General features: G+C 36.5%; 2 protein-coding genes across 10 annotated transcripts in view; both read left to right on the top strand.

Moving 5' to 3' along the window:
* pacs2 (phosphofurin acidic cluster sorting protein 2) overlaps nucleotides 1-6,671 on the top strand; it is a 46,975-nt gene extending 40,304 nt beyond the window's left edge. For 5 of the 9 annotated variants that reach the window (XM_039656156.2, XM_039656159.2, XM_039656155.2 and 2 more), the window contains 4 exons: nucleotides 2-128; nucleotides 215-441; nucleotides 570-710; nucleotides 4,232-6,671. In XM_039656156.2, the coding sequence (XP_039512090.2) occupies nucleotides 2-128; nucleotides 215-441; nucleotides 570-710; nucleotides 4,232-4,350 (614 nt within the window). In that variant the 3' untranslated portion in view covers nucleotides 4,351-6,671. The remainder of the gene's footprint in view (nucleotide 1; nucleotides 129-214; nucleotides 442-569; nucleotides 711-4,231) is intronic. The other 4 variants (XM_039656161.2, XM_039656160.2, XM_039656157.2 and 1 more) reach the window with 2 other exon arrangements.
* Nucleotides 6,672-7,914: 1,243 nt separating this feature from the next.
* Nucleotides 7,915-21,913, top strand: dcaf5 (ddb1 and cul4 associated factor 5). Its single transcript, XM_039656163.2, has 8 exons — nucleotides 7,915-8,368; nucleotides 10,260-10,403; nucleotides 10,491-10,667; nucleotides 12,776-12,905; nucleotides 14,640-14,853; nucleotides 17,339-17,405; nucleotides 17,498-17,625; nucleotides 20,211-21,913. The coding sequence occupies exons 1-8, from the start codon at nucleotides 8,161-8,163 to the stop codon at nucleotides 21,531-21,533; spliced, it is 2,391 nt and encodes a 796-aa protein (XP_039512097.2). The 5' UTR covers nucleotides 7,915-8,160; the 3' UTR covers nucleotides 21,534-21,913.
* Nucleotides 21,914-22,701: the final 788 nt, after the last annotated feature.

Below are 22,701 nucleotides of genomic sequence, written 5' to 3'. Positions count from 1 at the left end.
GGCGATTCAGATGACGCTGCTCCTGTTGGGTCTGCTCTTCTCTCCTCTACTCCTCCAGCACAGATCTCTCCATTACTGAAAGAGGCATCTCCAACACCTCCCTCTTCTCCCTCTGTACACTTGTTCAGGTAGTAACACACATACACACACGGTGCTAGGTGTGTCTGAGATCTCTTGAGTCTTCTATTTCTTCAACTTGTATGTGTGGCTGCAGTTCTCCTGGAGGGGGCCAGGGGGAGCTGATGGGTCTTCAGGTTGATTATTGGGTTGCTCCATCAGAAAGGAAGAAAGAAGTGGAGAAGAGAGATTCCTCTGGCAAAAACACGCTGAAGTGCACCTTCCGCTCGCTGCAGGTTAGCCGCCTCCCACTGGGCGGGGCAGAGATTACACATCAGCCGACCATGTCCATGACTGTTGTCACCAAAGAGAAAAATAAAAAGGGTAAGACCTCGAAACACATAACTGCACAGTGCCGCTTTACATTACAGCGACATATTCAGTGACAGACAGGTTATAAAATGTATTGTTTTGTTGAATAAGCATTAAAAACATTCTGTCTCTGTATTCAGTGATGTTTCTGCCTAAAAAGACCAAGGACAAGGAGGCGGAGTCTAAGAGTCAGGTGATAGAGGGCATAAGTCGGCTCATCTGCACAGCCAAACACCAGCAGACCATGCTGAAAGGTGATCAGCCAATCACAATTCATCAAAGTAATCACTACATCTTTCAATAAAATCAGAAAACTTTGCTTAAATGGGTTATATCATCATCAGTTCATTGAAAACATACTGCAAATCCCCCTCTTTTGAAATCATACTGCAAAACAGCCTGATAAGTAACTAAGCTGCAAAAGTGGATCATTTCAATGCAAATAGTTTTGTGGATCTGCAACAAAGTAATGTCAGTCCCGCAAAGACACTGTTACTGAAGAATAGGGCTGTTAAAAGTTATATTTAATATGCAAACCAACAGCTCTTAAACATTGACTAACAATACATAAATGGGATTTAAAATGAATCATTAAATTCATTTTAAAATTAATCAAGGGACATGAAAATAATATAGAAAAAAATGACCCATTTAAGTAATCAGTGTGTAAACTTCTCAATTAAATAAAATAATAATAATTATTATTTTTTATTTAATAATAATAATAAATGATATACAGTTCAAAACTTTGGGATCATTTTTTAAAGTAATTAATACTTTTATTCAGCATTAATACTTTTATTTATCTATTATAAAATTTTACATTGTTACTAAAGATTTAATTTTTAAACAAATGCTGTTGTTCATCAAAAAATCCTGAAAAAAGTCACAGTTTCCACCCAAATATTAACCAGCACAATAATAAGAAGAAATGTTTCTTGAGCATCAAATCAGCATATTAGAAGGATTTCTGAAGGATTGTGTGACAATGAAGACTGGAGTAATGATGCTGAAAATTCACAGGAATAAATTACGTTATGAAATACATTTAAATAGAAAACAGTTATTTTAAATTGTGATATTTCTTCACAATATTACTTTTTTACTGGAGTAATAAGACTCAAAAATATTTTACATTTATTTTAAATATTATTTCTTACAGACCCCAAACTTTTAAACGGTGGTGTGTGTGTGTATATATTTATATACAGTGCCCTCCACAATTATTGGCACCCGTTTAAGATGTGGTCGAGGACTTTTAAAAATTCTCTCTTTTTTTGAAACAACATAGAACCCAAATGCAAAAAAAGAGAAAAATCCAACCTTTTATTTAAGTACATTACTTTGGTGGTAAAAAAAAAATGTAAAAATTTAGAAAAATAAAAACTTCAAATCCTGTGTCCCACAATTATTGGCACCCCTAACAATTCCGCTGAAAAATGTAATTGATTTTTAAAAAAATATATATTTTCTGTAGTTGCTAATGTTGGTCAGGATATCTAGGAACTTTTAATTAGTAATTCATGAATTCCTATTTCCCTGGGGTATAAATATGACATGACACAGAAGCCTAATTCTCTTACCCATTTGTCAACTGCCCATATCTAAAGTTAGAGGAATCATTAAGAAGTTTAAAACAACAGGAACAGTGACAAACAAGGCTGAAAGAGGTCCCAAGTTTATCTTGCCACAACGCACTGTGAGGAGGATGCTAAGAAAAGTAAAAAAAAGTCCTAAGCTCACTGTCACAGAATTGCATCAAATAATGGCATCTTGGGGTCACAAAATCTCCAAAACAACCATCAGACGCTCTCTACATGCCAACAAGATGTTTGGGAGGCATGCTAGGAAAAAGCCTTTTCTCACTAACACTGACAAACGTAAACGTCTGGAGTTTGCCAAGTGGCACTGGGACTTCACCTGGGATCGTGTGCTTTGGTCGGATGAGACTAAGATTGAGCTTTTTGGCAACAAACACTCTAAGTGGATCTGGTGTAAAACAAAAGATGTGTATGCCGAAAAGTACCTCATGCCCACCGTGAAGTATGGTGGAGGATCTGTGATGCTGTGGGCCTGTTTCTCTTCCAAAGGCCCTGGGAACCTTGTTAGGGTGCATGGCATTATGAACGCTTTGAACTACCAGGACATTTTAAATAAAAACCTGATGGCCTCTGCCAGAAAGCTGAAGATGGGTCGTCATTGGGTCTTTCAGCAGGATAATGATCCAAAACGTGTGGCAAAATCTACACAAAAATGGTTCAGTCACAAACTCAAGGTCCTCCCATGGCCATCTCAGTCCCCAGACCTCAATCCAATCGAAAACCTGTGGGGTGAGCTAAAGAGGAGAGTGCACAAGAGAGGGCCCAGGATACTGGATGATCTAGAAAGATTTTGCAATGAAGAATGGTCAAAGATCCCTCTCTCTGTGTTCTCCAATCTTGTGAAATGTTATAGGAGGAGATTAAGTGCTGTCTTGTTGGCAAAAGGGGGTTGTACAAAGTATTAACATCAGGGGTGCCAATAATTGTGGGACACATGATTTGAAGTTTTTATTTTTTTAAATTTTAAAAAAAAATTTTACCACCAAAGTAATGTACTTAAATAAAAGGTTGGATTTTTCTCTTTTTTTGCATTTGGATTCTATGTTGTTTAAAAAAAAGGGAGAATTTTTAAAAGTCCTCGACCACATCTTAAACAGGGGTGCCAATAATTGTGGAGGGCACTGTATATATATATATATATATATATATATATATATATATATATATATATATATATACACACACACACACTACCAGTAAAAAGATTTTTTTATGTTTTTAAATGAAGTCTCTTCTGCTCACCAAGGCTGCTTTATTTGATGAAGAAAAAAAATGACAAACAGTAATATTGTGAAATATTATGACAATTTAAAATGACTGTTTTCTATTTTAATATATTTTAAAATGTAATTTGAAAGCTGAATTTTCAACATCATTACTGTTGCTGATTACACAAATCAGTTTTCAGTTTCACATGATCCTTCAAAAATCATTCTAATATGCTGATTTTATGCTCAAAAAACATAAATTATTATGATGAATAGAAAGTTCAAAAGAACAGCATTTATTTAAAATATAATCTTTTCTAACATTATAAATGTCTTTACTGTAACTTTTGATCAATTTAACTCATCCTTGATGAATAAAAGTTGAATTTTCTAATTACATTCCCCTAAAAAAAAAATCTTTCTGACCCCAAACTTTTGAATGGTAGTGATTAATGTTACAAAAGCTTTCCATTTCAGATCAATTCTTTGAACTTTCTATTCATCAAAGAATCCTGAAATAAAAATGTAAAAAACTGTTTTCAACATGGATAATAATCAAATGTTTCTTGAGCATCATATTATAATAATTTCTGTAGGATCATGTGACACTGAAGACTGGAGTAATTATGCTGTAAATTCAGATTTGATCACAGAAATAAATTACACTTCACTATATATTCACATAGAAAACCGCTGTTTTAAATTGTAATAATAATATCTCACAATATTACTGTTTTTTTTTTTTTTTTTTTTATCAAATAATTGCAGCCTTGGTGAGCAGAAGAGACTTCTTTTAAAAACAAAAAAAATCTTACCGATCTAAAACTTTTGACCGGTAGTGTGTGTGTGTGTGTGTATATATATATATATATATATATATATATATATATGCACACACACATAATTTAGGTATAATCGATGTTTGTGGAATTGATGAAGACATGGCTACAAACTAAACGCAGTTAAGTGTTTTTTTATATTTCTTCTCTGCAGTGTTGATAGATGGAGTTGAATGGAACGATGTGAAGTTTTTCCAGCTGGCGGCTCAGTGGTCATCTCATGTCAAACACTTCCCTCTGGCCGTCTTCGGACCCTCCAAAGGGCCTTACTGAACCACAGCCTCACATCTTTACTCCTCTATGCTACGGCTGCCTTTACTCTCAGTGCTGCCTGATGTTTTTATTTCAAATATCTGCTTTTCTCACGGTTTGTGTCTGTTTTTTTTTTTTGTTTGTTTTTTTGACATTTGATTGTTCTTTTATGAAAAAGTCTTGGAATCAGGGCATATTTTTTTATTACTTGTGTTGAGCTTTTAAATCCCCCCAGTGGTTATAGTTAAATGACTAATGTACTGAATCTTTAAAACTGATTTAACTCTGTAACTAGTGAGTTTTGTGTCATTCTGTAAAGCTGTATCCACACATTTCAGCATCATTTCAGCAGCCAACACACTTGTGGGAGAGCAAACCAGCAAAAAAGGAGAAAAGGAACGGTGCTTTTGATTTATTAAAAAGACATACTCTGGACTGGACTCTGCTTTGGATGGATTTTCCATGCGGCTTAGTCCCGAAGACGGCTAAAGCATTTCATCGCTCTCTCTCATCCTATAACCTCAGCGAGGTCAGAAAGTCTCCCGAAGGTTAATTGTGTCTCTGTGTGTGTTGCAGACTTAACCTTGTTATATGTGGTTAACTTTTTTTTTCTGTAGGTTTGTGTGTGTGAATGTATTCACTCAAGGTACTGAACGCTAAAGCACTTTTAAAACATTACTAGATTTGTGTTTTTGTTATAATGCATCTTATGTTGCACAGCTCTGTTCACTCCAGCTAAAAACTGCAGCAAAGCTTTGTGGGAACGTTGGAGATTGAAACTGGACTGAGTGTCTGTGTCTACATTAGATGGACCACCTGTGTGCTGCACTCTTAAAAATCTTTTTTTAATGTAACTGATTCTTAAAATGAAATGTATGTTCTGTTTTTTTGGCTTGTTTGAGGATGTCGAATTTCCCCTAGATGCTGTATTGGATTTAAATGATGTGCCTAGGACATGTTCAGGTCATACTTTAGCCTAAAATCAGAAGAAATTATATTTGGATTAGTAGAAAAAAAATATAGCTTAGGGCAAATAGATACATTTTTAATTAACAAATTATTCAAAGTATTTATTTTATTATTATTATTATTTATTTTTTTTGCTTTGTAATGGCATTTTCATGACATTTAAGTAAACAATTTGAACTATCTTTTATTAAAAAAACAATTTTATAACAGTATTTTATACTGTAATACACAAATAATAAAAATGGGAAAATTTTCAGTTACCAGTAATTTGCTGTTAATGTATCAGGTATCATGGAATAAAAATGAACAATTTAAATTTTTTTATACGTGTATTATGAATTTACAATGTAAAATAAGATATTTAAATTAAAATTAACCTAGATTGATACATACTGTAAAATTATTATTCAGTTTATTCAATTAACTTTATTGTTATTGTGTTGGCAAAAATCTAATGAGAATCACTTTTGAGAATAATGAGCAAACTAGAAAATAGAGTAATGACACTTGATTGGTCACTATTTAGAAAAACTTAATGAAAAACAAAAATAATCTTCTGATTTTGGAGTAAAATATGACCTGCATGTTTCGTGAACACTAAATGATGGAGCTACATTAATGTCACAACATCTTAATCTCACTAAACGTAGCAAAAGAATTGCAGTGTTCCACACCCGGTGTGCTTATACCTGCCTGTCGGTGAGATGAGCATGTGTAGATACTGATGTCTCAGTGTTATAAAAGTATTAGACATGCCTTTTTCATAAGGCCTTTTAGGGCATCTCTGAACTATCTCTTAGTCTCTCCTTTTCAGGATGGAGAGATTGTTTAGTCCTCATTACTCATATAGAGTAGATTTAAAATCGAATTATACTGTGCCTCACTTGCTCCTTAGAAAGCCAATATATCACTAAAACAAACAAATCCAATCCGTGAGGGAACCATCCCATACTTCAAACCAGACTCGCACTTGTCACAAGTAATGCAAGCTAGTGGCAAACCTGTGCTTTGATGTCAGTGTTGTTCTGTTTCTGGACAGCAGAGGTTCGGTGCAATTTAATGGAAATATTTCATGCTTGTCCAGACTAAAAGGTTCATAATTTATCATACACAGTATGTAAGGAGCTGTGCTGATGATGTCAGCTCATAGTTAAAGCTGTGCTTAAGAACTGTCTGTTTGCCGTTTAAATGTATACCTGCCACTAGTATTAGTTTTTTTTTATTGTTATAAAACTTTTAGCTTTTTAATTTAAATGTTCTGCTCCAGTTATGGGGGACTACTCGGATAAATTTGTATTTGTAAGAAAAACTGTTGGAAAAAATACTACCACTGTAATTCCTTAACTGGAATTTAATAAAACTACACACACTAAGATGCTTTTGTTCTGGTCTCTGCTTGTGATTTTTATAATTGTTGAATGAATATGAAACAGATCAAGTCACCAAATAGTAATCCAAATCTCAACTACAAATGCTGGCATCTCTAAGACTTATAGGAGATACCGGTCTTTTCTCTGAATATCACTTACAATGCTAAACGTTTTGGGATGTCTTGTTTGAATCTGAATGTCAAAATTTAAATATAAAGCTTATGGATCTAAATAAATAATTTAAACGTGGAATTAATTTGGAAATAATTTAGCTGATTTACTATATAATGTGTTAATATAGGCCATACCATTTAAAAAATATCTTATCTTTTGATATGAGAGTAAATGTATTATGCTCATTTCTTTTGTTTTTGCATTTCAATAAAGTCCTAATAGTATTACAATATTGTATAAAAAATTGGATATGGTTTATTTTGACATTTCAATTTGTTTCATATTTAAGATATTGTCATATTAAAAATAATGCTGTCCAATAAGACCGTATCTAACAAACCCAGACTAAAGAAACTTATACATAAAGTCCTCAACAACATAATTAAATAGCATTTTAAAAGCATGTGCATATTAGGGCTGTTAAACGATTAATCACGATTAATCACATTCAAAATAAAAGTTTGTGTTTACATAATATATGTGGGTGCACTGTGTATAATTATTCTGTATATATAAATACACACACATGCATGTATATTTAAGAAAAACATATTATTTATATATAATCTAAATTATATATAAATCTATATACAGTATATACATGAAAATATTTCTTAAATATATACAAGCGTGTGTGTATTTATATATATATATATATATATATATATATATATATATATATATATATATATATATATATATATAATTATACACAGTGCACCCACATATATTATGTAAACACAAACTTTTATTTTGTATGCGATTAATCGTTTGACAGCCCTTATATATAATTTATAATTTATTCAGTGCAGACTGTTTGATAACTTAATTCAATTTCTGATTGTGTCCTACCTCACATATCATGTAAACACAAACTTTTATTTTGGATACGATTAATCGTTTGACAGCCCTAATTTTAATGCACATTCCCCTGGTAACGTTACTATGATAGATAAATAAAGAAAGAAAAACATGCACAAAAACTATGTACTGTATTAAGAGCAATGTGATTAAAGATGTGGCCGGTCACAAACAAAAGCTGAAACGAATACATTCAATCAGAAAGTACAGCACGGGTTCTGATCCCGGTCTTGTGACGTCATCGCCCTTGCACCGGAGCAGGAAGTGCCGGCGGTCGGTGGGAATCAGTCTCTAAACAACCTTCTGTTTTTGCTGCGTACTTTCATGCTTTACCTAGCAAACATGTAACAGTACATGCTCAAAAGGAACCATAATTCACCGAACTAGACCTGAGCTCAAACCCATGTCGGCCGGGACACTCTAGCAGTGGCATTGAGACTCATTTACCGGAGGAGAGATGAAGGAGTTGCGGGGCTGCGGCATGCGGAGCGCCGTCGGGTTCCTCTCCCGCAGGACGATCGGCGGACAGCCGAAGCTGAAGGATGAGTTCCAGCGGCGCAGACTGGCTGGGTGCAACAGCCTCTTCAAGAAGGACATGCTCGGCCACTTCGGCTGCGTCAACGCCATCGAGTTCTCCAACAATGGAGGCCAGTGGCTGGTGTCCGGTAAGATCCCCCGGTTCTGCACGCTGATCTACACGCTGATCTTTCTAATGTGGGTCAGCGAGAGAGACAGAGAGACCAGGGTCTCAAACGGACTTGCCTTTAGAATACGCATTAAGAATAAAACGTGCATGCATATCTCACACAAATGAAGCATTTGACTTGAGTTCAGACATGACAGGATTGATTTGACATCTTCATTTGTCAAATTGTTCTAGCATGTTTTAGTTATCTGTTCATTGCAAATAAATAAACAAGAGAGGGTTTCAGTCTTACTGTCAGACAGTATATGTTAAGGTGCACTCAGTAAAAATCTTTTTAAACCAGTATAAATGCATTACATAATGTAAATACACATGAGATAAAGATCAGTCTTCTAGAAAAAGCTTATTTATTCTACATAAAGTGGGTCGCCCCTCATGGGTGTAACCATGTTGACATCACATGACCAGCCTTGTCATGCAATTGACAGAAGTTACTAATAATTTACTAAGTCGCTACTAACAATAAACAATAAAAAAGATCAATTGTGCCATAGTTCAAGGATAAACGACAAGACATTAAGTGCTAAGTGCAAACAAATTTGGGTCATAGCCTGTCCAAGACAGTCAATGGTATAGCTCATAAAAAATTTGCTGGAATTGAATCTAAAAATTCTTATTAACTTCTTCACAATCTTCATCCATCCAGATTGATAGGTGTCTATTAGTTCAAATAAGAGCCAGATTAACCTAAACAAAAAAGCACTTTTAATGGCCATTGTAGACGGTTCAGACTGTAGAAGGGCCTCCATAGTTTCTGTCGTACACTTTTTCTTGCTGACTCATTAATTGGTTGCAGCTGTTACTGATTTTTTTGGCTTCACGTATTCATTCCTGGTTGAGTCCTTTTTGTCCTTTGCATATTTTCAGTCTTTACATTGGTGAATGTGCAGTTCCAGAAAGTTCCCACATGCTCATGGAAACCAGGAAATATAAGCAATTCTTAAATGGTTTTATTCAAGGCTTGGAAAAGTTTTCTAGTAAATTATTTACCCCCGATTTCACTTAAGACTAAAATGCATGTTTTTGCTGTTTTAACTGAAAGCAACTTAAACCATACCTTAAAATATGTCAGTGCTATTGTTTTGTCTCAAGATGCACACCAGTAATATTTAATTTTCTAAGTCTGTGAAACCAGGAAAACATACCCCACCTTTAACAAATGTCATTTCCTGTGTTAGCAAAGCTGAATTTTCAATCTCATTACTCTAATTCTCATTGTCACATGATCCTTCAGAAATCATTCTAATATCCCGATTTGGTGCTCAAGAAACTAAGACCTGTCTGTGAAACCAGGACAACATAGAAGTTGCTCTGTCTAATTACATTCTATTTAAAATATTTGTTTAAACCCCTAGTCCAGTACTGACTAGAAAACTACATGGGTCGAAACACTGAGAGATGATGAAAAAGTATAGTGTTTTCTTCCTTACACAGGTTTGCGGTCAACTTTTCCTTGTTTTCACTGCAAAACCTTAAATCTTCTGGTGCATTTTGCACATAAGATGTGACACTAAAATAGCAGTAGGATGCTGCTATCAACATGTTGAAATGACAAAAACACGTTTGCGACAAAAAGTGCTCTTGTGGAAATCCACCTGTTTAAATAAACTGTCAATCTGTTTAGTCTCACAATTGACTACGATTCATACGATTTTTTTTAAATGTAATATTGTGAAACATTATTACAATTTATAATTTTCTATATTAGTATATGTTTAACTAGAAAAGCTTCTCAAACGTGTGATTTATCCAGATTGTGCGTGTATAACCCTATAGTTAAACCCTCGAGAGAGTGATGTTGAAACCGGTTGACTACTCTAGAGAATTTATTAATATGTCTTCTGTCTTAGGTGGAGATGACCGCAGGGTGTTGCTGTGGCACATGGAGAAAGCAATACACTCACGGGCCAAACCGATCAAGTTGAAGGGGGAGCACCTGTCCAACATTTTCTGCCTGGCGTTTGACAGCACCAACAAGCGTGTTTTCTCAGGAGGTAAAACAAGCAGCTGCTCAGACTCATGACGCTGCAGCTGAAACACGGAGGAGATCAGATGTGTAATGTGTCTGTCTGTCTCTGCAGGAAACGATGAGCAGGTGATTCTGCACGATGTAGAGCGCGGCGAGACGCTCAACGTCTTCTTGCATGATGACGCTGTGTACGGTCTGTCCGTCAGTCCTGTGAATGATAACGTCTTCGCCAGCTCTTCTGATGACGGCCGAGTTCTCATATGGGACACACGAGAACCTCCACATGGAGGTACACACAAGTGAAAAGTTGAATTTCTTAGTTTTTGGTGTGGCTCCATTTTGCTTGAATGACAATTACAGGATAGTCACATACAGCAGTGTACACTACCCTTAAAATGTTTTGAGTTGGTTAAGTTTTTTAAAAGTTTTTGAAAGAAGTCTCTTATGATCACCAAGCCTACATCTATTTGTTAAAAAAAAATCAGGATCATGAAAACATTAAAAAAAAAACTCCATTCTATTTCAATTAATTACAGGTAGGGTATGGGATTTGCAAAATGGCCCGGCAGATTTTGAAAATAGACAACTTAAAAGGTCCTACCTTCTTTCCTCCATCGTTAACTTGGCCCTGACTTCACCCATTAGAAGAACATGGACACGCAATCATGAAAAACTCAGATGTGCGAGATTGCTCTCTCTCTCTCTCTCTCTGTACTGGGTCAAGAGCTTTGAATATGCACACAAAGGGGACACACGTGCGAGAGGGATGAGGGGAGGGGGTATGGTACGACCGTTTGATTGACACATTTTCTGTCCAATGATTCTAGGTGGTCTTGAAAATGATTGGCTGGAGTTTTTCCGACTCCTGCCCGTTCCACAGATCATTAAATTGTTTAATTTTCATTTCAGTGCTTCTAACTCCGTGTCTGTAATGCTGGGTACACACCAAAGGATTTTTTTACATCTTATAAGATTTTCAAAATGTGATAGACCACACACATGAGGAGAAAAAATCCTATATTCAACCATTTTGCTCCTATAGTGTGTGGTGTGCCATGATGTGACAGAGACAGCACACCACACACAAAAAGTTTTTCAACCAGAGAGTCTAGACTGTGAACATAGGAAATCTCGCAAAATCTCACGAGACTTCAGAATAGTGTTTGGAATGACCACAAATTAACCACAGTTTTGCTAAAAAAAAAAATCGAACTAGTATAATACAAATGTTTATTATAGGCGTATGGTTCATTTTCCCTCTCTCTCTCTCTCGCTCACACAAACACACACACATACACTTATCCTTATATGGAATGGTTTTTATACTGAGCTTATTACATTTTCTGAGGCACAAATCAACAAGCTGATCCTCCATCTCTGCTGTCCACATCAATTTCACGTTGTGCTGCGCCATGACTGCGTTTGTTATGCTTCCGTCTTCCATCATCTCGCTTTCTGATTTGACATTGTTTTGTTTCACGTGATAATCTCCAGAACGCGAGCGCGTTTGTCCTCGGGGTTCCCCCCACACATCAGGATTTCTGATCGTAAATTTGCGATCGGAGCTCTGATGTTCTTCCGAGCAGGTTCGTGCACTCTTAACACACCTCACACCAAGGTAGAATCTGATAAAATAATCTGTAGAACCAGCAAGATAATCGGGAGGGACATACCTAGGATTGTCGTAAGGGGGAAAATCGGCCCAAAATCAGCGCGATTATCTTTTGGTGTGTACCCAGCATAAGTGTGTTAGGAATAAGATTTCAAGTGATTTTGAAATAATGGTCAAAAAAGAAAATCACATACCCCACCTTTAACGAATGTCATTTCCGTGATAGCAAAGCTTAATTTTTCACTCTCATTACTCCAATCCTCATTGTCACATTGATCCTTCAGAAATCATTCTAATATCCCGATTTGGTGCTCAAGAAACATTTATTTGGAAAATTGTTGTGCTGCTTAAAGGGATACTGCTCTTTTTTGGCAAATAGGCTCATTTTACAACTCCCCCAGTGTTAAACAGTTGAGTTTTACCATTTTCGAATCAATTCAGTTGATTTTCTGATATTTAGAAGAATATCAGTAACCCGACCGTTTCTGGTCTCATTGATTTCCATAGTAGGAAAAAAAAATATACTATGGTAGTCAATGGGACCAGGAACTGTCTGTTCAGAAATATCAGAAAATCGGCTGAATGGATTACAAAACGGTAAAACCCAACTGTTTAACTCTGGGGGAGTTGTAAAATGAGCCTATTTTCAAAAAAAGTGGAGTATCCCTTTAATGTTTTTGTCGAAACCATAATGTATTTTTTCAGGATTCTTTGATGTGTTCTATAACCTCTGTTCCATCTTAATCATGAACTCTTTTTTTATTCTATTCTATTGTGTATTTTAGAACCGTTCTGCTTGGCCAACTACCCATCAGCGTTTCACAGCGTGATGTTTAACCCTGTAGAACCCCGTCTGCTGGCCACTGCAAACTCTAAAGAGGGGGTGGGGCTGTGGGACATCCGCAAACCCCGCAGGTGAGTTGCAAACCTATCCAAAAAGAAAAAGTTTTATTTATGTAGCGCCTTTCCAGATGCTCAAGGTTGCTTTAAAATGTACATACAATACCTTAAACACCCACATATAAGCCATAGTCACATAGGATATATATAATCACATTATTCAAAATGCATGTTAAAAAGATATGTTTTAATTGGGTCTTGAATGTAACCACAGATGAGGCATTACGTAGTGTAAGAGGTAGCGAATTCCATAGTAGAGGAGCATTAGGACTGAAAGACCTTCCACCTACTGTAGACAACCGGAAATGAGGGATGGACAGTAAACCAGCCAAGTTCAGCTGATCTGAGAGACCGTGTAGGCCGGTAAGAGTGAAGTAGGTCAGACGAATATTGTGGAGCCAGACCATTTAATGCTTTGAACGTTAGAAGCAATACCTTAAAGTTGGATATGTGATGCCACAGGACAGGTAGCCAGTGAGGTTTGTGAAGCAGAGGAGTAATGTGGGCAGAACGCCTAGTAGAGGTGAGAACTCTCGCTGCAGAGTTTTGAACATATTGTAATCTTGCAATAAGTCTTTTGGGAAGACCAATAAATAAGGCATTGCAATAGTCCAGGCATGATGTGATTAATGCATGAATTAAGGTTTCAGCATCAGCTAAAGTGAGAGAAGATCGTAAACGAGCAATATTTTGAAGATGGAATAAGGAGTTTTTAACAAGAGAAGAAATATGTGAGCCAAATGATAGAGTTTGATCGAATTAGACACCAAGGTTACGAATTGATGGCGAAGGCTTTATTTGAATTCCATCAATTTCAAAGGACTGGTCCATCCTTTTGACTGAGGAGCCAATCACTAATATCTCGGTTTTCTTGTCATTTAATTTGAGGAAATTCAGTGACATCCAATGCCTGATGTCTCTGATACATGCAGTGAGCGAGTCAGGCATATATGGCCTATCCGAGCTGGTGTTGAGATATATTTGAATATCATCATCATAGCCGTGGAATTTAAGTCCATGCCCGCATATGATGTCACCGAGTGGATAGATGTAAATGATAAACAATAGTGGGCCTAGAACCGAACCTTGAGGAACACCCTGTGTAAGTGAGGCAATGGCACATCTAAACCCTTTTATAGTGATATAATACTTTCTGTCACTGATGTATGAAATGAGTCAGGAAAGAGCAGAGCCAGTGATGCCAATATCAGAAAGCCTAGAGATCAATATTTCATGACAAACTGTATTAAAAGCAGAGCTTAAATCAAGGAGCGTCAGAATGTTTATCAGCCCTCAATCCAAAAAACACACACACAGGGCTATTTAACTGTTTCTAAAATAAAATTTAAAAGGGGCCAATCATTTTTCAGAGTAATTAGTAATTTCAGAGAGATTCTGATTAGCAACTGGCTAATCAGAATCAAATTTTTCAATGAACAGTGTTTATAAGCAAAGCTAAACATGGGAAACTAGGGTTGCTGAACTATGTTTGGTAATATTGAATGCATGATGCTTCACTCCAAATATGGACTGAAATCTAGCTGACAAGGCCAACTCTATCATCATAGCTGTCTGCTGTACTGCCTGAGACCAGCAGAGGACAGCAGAGCTTGTGTAAAGATGTTCTCCGTTTGGTCAAGTGTTGACATGATCTCTTAAAATGCCCCTTTAATGCTATTTTAAAATAGCATAAGAATGGATGATGATCTATTTTCCTTTGTAGTTGATGTGTGTTTCTCTGTGCTGTAGTTCCCTGTTGCGGTATGGAGGGAGTTTGTCTCTTCAGAGTGCCATGAGCGTGCGCTTTAATAGCACGGGGACGCAGCTGCTGGCTCTGCGCAGACGTCTGCCCCCCGTCCTGTACGAGCTCCACTCCCGTCTGCCCAGTTTCCAGTTTGATAACCAGGGCTACTTCAACTCCTGCACTATGAAGAGTTGCTGCTTCGCTGGAGACCGAGATCAGGTTAGAGAAACACTTGGGATGTGCAAAACTCGGATGCCGAAACCATGTGGGCAAAAACTTCTTTCTTCATTGATTGCCATCCAAAAATTTAAGTACACTTTTTTTTTTTTTTTTTTTTGCAAGCAACATATACACTACTGTTTAAAAAATGTTTGGGGGTCAGTGAGATTTTTTTTTTTTTTTTTTATTATAAATAATTTATTTTTTATCTACCACTATGCATTAAATTGATCAAAAGTGACGGAGATAACATTTATGATATTATTAAAGATTTTTGTTTTTAATACTTTCTAATAACCAAAGATTCCTGAATTTTTTTTTATCACAGCTTCCACAAAATATATTAACCAGCATAACTATTTTCAACATAGATAATAATGTTACTTGAGCACCAAATCAGAATACAAGGATCATGAAGACTGAAGTAAATTCATGAAGACTGAAGGTTCTAAATTGCAATAATATTTCACAATATCACAGTTTTTGATCAAAACATAAAGAAATCTTACGTACGCCACACTGCAAAGTGTGAACATATATAGTATATATTTCTCCAATTATCAATTTTTTCGATAATAGGGAGGTAACCAAGATGGAAAGGTATTCATATTCAGCTGGTCATGTGATCTCAACATAGCAGCAACCATGAGATGACCCGCTCCACGTTAAAAAACAAAAAAACGGCGTTTATTCATCTGCTGACAGGCTACTGAGCCTGTGTCTCGCGTGAGTGCACACGTCATCTTTTAAGAAGTGCTATTTCTCTCTTTTGTTTTATTTTTACATAATTATGCTGGTTTAATGTATCCATCAGACTGAGATCAGACAGGTTTCTTAGGGATTCACTTGTTTGGACTCTTCAAAACAGCTAGTCTGAGCATAGCAGAATAAACTAAACCAATAAATATAGATAAACTCATTAGTTATAATAAAGATCATCTGTCTTCATATCTATTTGAATAACTGTCATTACACATACAAAGTTGAGTGAACAAATGACTAACTTGCAACTAACTTAACCAGTCCCTTTATAATATCTGGTAATGGGTGATAAAACAGTGTGTGTATGTGACAGGTCATTGATAGCACAGAAGTTTCTGAGGTTGCATGTGTTTATGTTTTTGTGTACATCCGTTGGTGGACGTGTGCGTGTCAGTGGGTTGTAGATGCTGTGTGTGGATGTGTTCCGGTATGTTCAGTGCGGGAATGTTGGGTTATACGGCTTGTTGAAGCTTGTTTTATCGATGTTGAATCTAAAGCTCAGCAGATGCTGTTCTGTCTGTCTGCGTTTGTGTGTGCGTCGGTCTGTTGGGTTCTGTGTTTGGATTTTTTGTATGTTTGTCCAGCTGTTTCTCCTCTCTCTTTCTGTCTGACTGTCCTACACGTCCTTCTACAGAATGGTGGATCCTCCTCCCTAAATCATCTCTATCCCCTGAAAAGCTCAGTCTGTGTGTTTATTTTAGAGGTTGGCTGAATGCAAGATGTCCCCAAAGCGAGCTTTTCTATCTACATTTGAAACACAGGCATTCTGTGTTTTAAAAAAAAATTATTATAAAAGCATTAACAATACCAAGTTTGCAGTCATTAGGGATTCTTTATGTTTTTGAAAGAAGTCTTGTTGCATTTATTTGGTTAAAAACAAAAGTATTGTGAAATATTACAATTTAAAATAACTTTTTTCTATTTGAATATCTTTTAAAGTGTATATATTCCTGTAATGGGAAAGCCAATCATAACTCCGGTCTTCAGTGTTACATGATTCTTCAGAAATCATTCTTATATGCTGATTTGCTGCTCAAGAAACATTTATTATTATTATTATTATCATCTTCAATGTTAAAAACAGCTTAGTATTTTTGTGGAACCAGTGTCATTTATTCCTGGATTCTTTAATGAAAAGATTTATTTTTAAATAGAAATCTTCACAACATTATCTTTTCTTTTCCTCAATTAACTTGCTGAATTAATTTCTCTTTCCAAACTTTTGAATGGTGTTATGTTATAGGTTTTATATGGAAAAAAACTCTCAACTTTCATTTTGTGTGGATGTTTTGTGTTTTTTCTGATTTTGAACTGTAAAATTTAACTGAACTATTTGTTTATTTATTTACTGGTTTGGTTTGCTTTTGTTTTTCTGAAATGAATACCCTTTTTTATGTTTATTTACATTAATAAATTCTAGTTAAATTGAAACTCATTTTGAAAAACTTGTTTTTGTGTGTAATCAGTGGGGCTTTTTTTTTTTTTTTTTTGCTATCCTGGGTTGTTTTGATTTTTGTCAGTTTTAGAAAACTGTCTGGTGCCCGAATTTGGGGAAAATATAATAATTTAATTTAAGGGTAGCCACCACCACTGTTACAATGTTTGTGTACAGTTGTGCTACTGAGCCTGAGTGTCAAATATATAATTCTAGAAACTTCTTTTGTGGTGACAGATCATGTCATATTTCTCTAGAACTCTCACACATATATCTCTGTGTTTTCAGTACATCTTGTCTGGCTCAGATGATTTTAACCTTTACATGTGGAGAATCCCCAGTGACCCTGAAGCAGGTAAACACACACGCACACACACACTCTTGCACAAGGTAACCGTGTCTAATGTTGCTGTTGTTTATGGATACATTCTCTCTCTGTCTCGGCAGGAGGTGCGGGTCGAGTGGTGAACGGGGCCTTTATGATTCTGAAAGGTCATCGGTCCATCGTGAATCAGGTCCGATTCAACCCTCACACGTACATGATCTGCTCCTCCGGTGTGGAGAAGGTCATTAAGGTTAGTTTTTACTTTCATACATGCATTAGAACAAACTAATGTATTTCAGCAGATTTATTTAAAGGGGGATAAAACATCAAATTCTAGGAGTAAATTCTGTCATCGTTTACTCACCCTTATGTTGTTCTAATCTAAACTTTTATGACTTTCTTTCTTCAAAGGAATACAAATATTAATGTTAATGTTGCTCTTTTCCATACCAAAGTGAATGGTAATGGGTGGGTGGATTTAAATGACTTTAAAAGTAATAAATATGGTTTGTGTATAATGTTACAAGTTATCTGAAATCATATTATAGCTTTGTGAGGGAAAAGTTGGTGTTCATTGAAAATCTCGTTTGAATACACCACTGGTTCATGTGTACACTATCATTCACAAGTTTTGGGTCAGTAAGATTTTTAAGAAAGAAAATAATATTTCTATACAGTAAGGATGCATTAAATTGATTAAAAGTGAAAGTAAAGACTTAAAAATAATTACAAAATTATTATAATTATATTATAATAAATAAAGACAAAATAATTATATTTCAAATAAATCATGTTCTTGTCAATTTTCCAGTCATCAATTAATCCTGAAAAAAATCATGGTTTATTAGGCCAAACTGAAACAATTGATTTTCAGCATTGATAATAATAAGAATTTCTTGAGCAGCAAATCAGCATGTTAGAATGATTTCTAGGGGTCATGTGACACTTAAGACTGGAGTAATAATGCTAAAAGTTTAGCTTTGCCATTATAGGAATAAATTACAGTTTAAAATATATTCAAAAAGAAAACTGTTCATTTAAATTTGTTATAGTATTTCACAAGATTACTGTTTTGTCAAATAAATTCAGCCTTGGCGAGCAAAAGAGACTTTTAAAAATCTTACTGACCCCAAACTTTTCAATGGTAGTTCATGTTGTGGCTGAAGTTCCAATATGTAGAATGTTCAAATTTGGTTTGAAAGCTCCCTTATCACTAACATGATATGTCTTCATAAAATACAGTCCACAAGACATTTCAACAGATTTTTAAATACTTTTATGGAGTATTGTTATCGTATTTGGAGCTCAATAGTATCAGTCCCATTCATTTTTACTGTATGGAAGAGAGAAGCTTAAACATTCTACCTTGCATCTCCTTTGAAGAGAAAGTCTTTGAGGTTTAAAACAACATGAGGGTGAATAAATGGATGAAATGGGATTTCTGGGTAAACTATTACTGCCTGACACGAGCAGACTTGCCGCATACACACACAGAGGAAAAGATTCTGCGTGTGTTGGAAAGATCATCATGTCTGAACTTGTGTCTCTGCTACGTTAAGTCTTAAATGAATTTCTGCTATCGCTAGTTCAGCCGCACCTAAAACCCTGAAAGCACAAAAACTGGACATGATTTTACCCGTCTCACTCTTTTTACCTGTCTCACTGTCTTTTTTCTCTCTTCATTTTTTTTGGTGGGTTTTTTCCCCAACTGTCATGTTCTGTGTGAATTTGTTTCTTTAGTGTTGTTGTCATGTGCTGTTGTGTGTGTAAGAGTGAGACTGTGGTTTATCTTTTGCTGGTGGTTCTTGTGAAATTTTTGGCAGGCAGTAGATGTTGAGTAACACTTGCACACTGTGGGCCTGTTCTCACACACTAAACTTGATTTTTTTGTCAGAGACCATCATGGCTGTTTTTATATAATATAACACACTAACAGACAGACATCTGCTGTGTTTGTACAGCCATAGACGTGGCTGCAGTGATTTATGCATGTTCAATTTTGTTATAATTCTTGAACATATCTGGGATGTTAGGCATGTTTGAGCAGCGAGTAAGCAGCTGTGCATTCACACTGACAGCACATCAGTTTCTGTAGGATCATGTGACACTGAAGACTGGAATAATATCTGCTGAAAATGCAGCTTTGCATCACAGGAATACATTACATTTTAAAACATTCAAAAAGAAAACATTTTAAATTATTATATAAATAAATATATATATATATACATATATATATATATATATATATATATATATATATATATAAAACAACAAATAAAAAACAATTCTTAAGCACAATATAATATTATTTCATATAATATAAATCATATTTATTTATAAATAAATATGATTTATATTATATATATATATATATATATATATACAGTATATATATATATATATATATTACTGGTTCTTGCAAATAAATGTATTTATAAATAAATATGATTTATATTATATATATATATATATATATATATATTACTGGTTCTTGCAAATAAATGTATTTATAAATAAATATGATTTATATTATATGAAATAATATTATATTGTCCTTAAGAATTGTTTTTTATTTGTTTCTTTCTATATGCTTTTATTTTGCTCAATGCCAATAACTGCTTTGAAACCATAATTATTCATAAATTTGTGTTTATACACCTAAAATTAATAAATATAGGGGAAAAGACTGCCACCTTAATTCAAAATCAATAAAAACCATTTTCTTTAGTAAATTGACTTTAGTACAGTAATATCAAATTTTATATTTTTCTTTGACAGTACCTTTAAACTTTAGGAAGAAGTTCCCTTGTAAACTTTCCTCTCTGTCTGTAGGTATGGAGTCCGTATCAACAACCAGATAGTCTTGGAGATTTGGAAGGCCTGGTGGAGGACAAATCTCGCTCTCTCTACACTCATGAGGAATACATTAGCCTGGTCCTCAACAGCGGAAGTGGCCTGTCACATGATTACGTTAGCCAATCAGTGCAGGAGGACCCGCGAATGATGGCTTTCTTCGACTCGCTGGTTCGCCGTGAGATTGAGGGTTGGAGCTCAGACTCGGACAGCGATTTGAGCGAGGGTGCGATTCTGCAGCTGCACGCGAGAACTCGACGGTCCACGCGCTCCACGCGATCCATGCCACAATCTCCTCCTAATGTGTCCGCCACTCACGTCAGCGACTCTGACCACTCCTCTTCATCCTCATTGGCTGGACCAGAAGCGTCCGGGAGCGAGCGGGCCGATCAGGACCAGAACGGGTCGCAGAGGAGCCGCTCGAGGCCACGTGCATCTGCGTTTCTGCTGGACCTTGTGAACGAGGACTCCGATTCCAGCGGGTTCTGGTTGGATCCGATGCCCCGTCCCAGATCTCCAAGTCCACACGAGAACTCGAGCCTTTCTAGCCACGCCTCCTCAGCAGGCGTGGCCTCCAGTTCTAGCTCCTCCCCCAGCTCGTCTTCTAGCTCCTCCTCCAGCTCAGACGGAGTTGACGAGGAGCTGCGCAGGAGCAGGATGCGACAGCGCAACGCAGCCAGGTGGAGGCGCAACATTGGCCTTTCTGGAAGAGAATCTGCTCACAATCTTCACGGTGCAACAGATTTCTCCAACTATCCCAGCATTTCCGTCCATGATCGGTCATCACCCTCTTCGTCCTCAGGCGATGAAGGTCGACCTTTCAGGAATCGTGGAAAAGCAAAGAAGAGTCATGTCTCAAGTCCCACGCACTTATCCGACAGACAGTCACAATCGCAGTCCAGGAGTAGGCGCCGCATCACTTCCTCTTTCTCGGCTGGTGACGCCCCTGTGGAGAGGGCGAAATCTCGAGTGGGCTTTCTCGCAGAGTCTGGGGAGGAACTAGAGCGAGGGAGAACTAGCGGGGAAGAGTTAAGTGCTGTGGAAGAAATAAACGTGACGCTCAGCAGTCGCGCCACAGCGGCCGGGGTTAATGGACGTCCGCACGCAGATGAGAACCTTGCAGACTCTATTCACCCAGAATGCTCTGGGGCAGACACAGAACTCAGTAAGAACTCTGGCGACTCCAGGACCCAGGGGGAGCCCTCTGGAAGGGAGTCCGCCAGTGTTGCCGGGAAACGGACTTGTACGGACTCAGGAGACGAGGAGGATTCTCCATCGGAGAAGAGGGCGAAAATGTGGTGATGTCACAGCCCAACTCACTGGCTCAGTCAAACTTATTTTGAGTTGTTCATTTTTGGACTCTTTTGGTTTAATTTCTGAACCAACTCCTTTTATCTGATGTCACACCACAGGGATGACACTAAAAAAGATATTAGTGATATTAATATGTTATTGGAAGAAAAAAAATGTCTTTTTGTTTCATAATGTTTTAGTTCCACTGAACCTGTAACCTTTATGTTAGGGGTCCTGGTTTGGTTTTGGGCTGTGAGAAGATAAGAGATTTGAGAGCATTTCTATAAGAATGCCTGTTGTGAGGGAGGGGGGAGGGGGCATTGTTTCCATGGTAACCTCATTGAACAGCAACTGTTTGAGTTGTGCATTAAAGTTCTGTTCCAGTGTTTCCATAGAAACCGTCTTGTGATATCTCATCTTCATCATCGTACACCATTCTAATCATCATCAAACAGGAAGTAGCCTGCTGTAATTTCTGGGTGAGTGATCTAGAATATTCCAATGTGAGAATGGTCACCATGGTGATGTATCAGTATCTGCTCTCCATCTGTCTAATGGAGCGGATTGCAGGCCCATGTGAAAGATTTATGAGAACATTAATGATAATGTAATTGGTCAGCAGAGGACATGTCTTAAACTCTTCCTCTACAGTCACCTGATTGATAGTACTTTGAAAATTCGACTAAATTGGCTATTTAAACGTCTAAAGTGAGATTCAGAATCGTAGCGAGTGTTTAAGCACAACCACTTCAGTACTACTCTAATTTTTGCATCAGTGGCTGGATACATAAACTGCTGGGACTAGTCTTGTCATCATTTTTTTTTCTGACTGTTCCTAACTTTAAGTCAGTTTCATAAAAATGCAGATTGGTTATTAATTATTACCCCTAACTAACTGAGGGTTGGTCATAGTTGTCAAAAGACAGTATTAGCGTAATGGCTATGTCGATGGAACTAGCCCCTGAATCGACTAAAATTCACCAGTTATTTTATGCACTGTATATAAATTATGCAAACTATGTGACGGTTACAATAACAGTATCATGACAACGGGTAGCTTAACCAGAAAGAAAATGTATGCAAATTCTAGCATATATAACTTTTAAAGGGCAGCCCTCGGTATAATACCTTTTAAGTGTTTGGGTTCAGTAAGATTTTACATGGTTGCCAAAAATTC

This window comes from Pimephales promelas, chromosome 11, assembly GCF_988280905.1.
Source record: "Pimephales promelas chromosome 11, fPimPro1.hap1.1, whole genome shotgun sequence".
Taxonomy (NCBI): domain Eukaryota; kingdom Metazoa; phylum Chordata; class Actinopteri; order Cypriniformes; family Leuciscidae; genus Pimephales; species Pimephales promelas.
Note: the sequence above shows the minus strand (reverse complement) of the source record. Positions and strands in the feature narration are given on the sequence as shown.

Excerpts from the sequence above, each read along its gene's own strand:
- dcaf5 (XM_039656163.2), top strand. The coding sequence starts at position 8,161 with ATGAAGGAGTTGCGGGGCTGCGGCATGCGGAGCGCCGTCGGGTTCCTC. Across the intron at positions 8,369-10,259 it reads AGGCCAGTGGCTGGTGTCCG|GTGGAGATGACCGCAGGGTG; the intron begins GTAAGATCCCCC and ends CTTCTGTCTTAG. Across the intron at positions 10,668-12,775 it reads ACGAGAACCTCCACATGGAG|AACCGTTCTGCTTGGCCAAC; the intron begins GTACACACAAGT and ends TGTGTATTTTAG.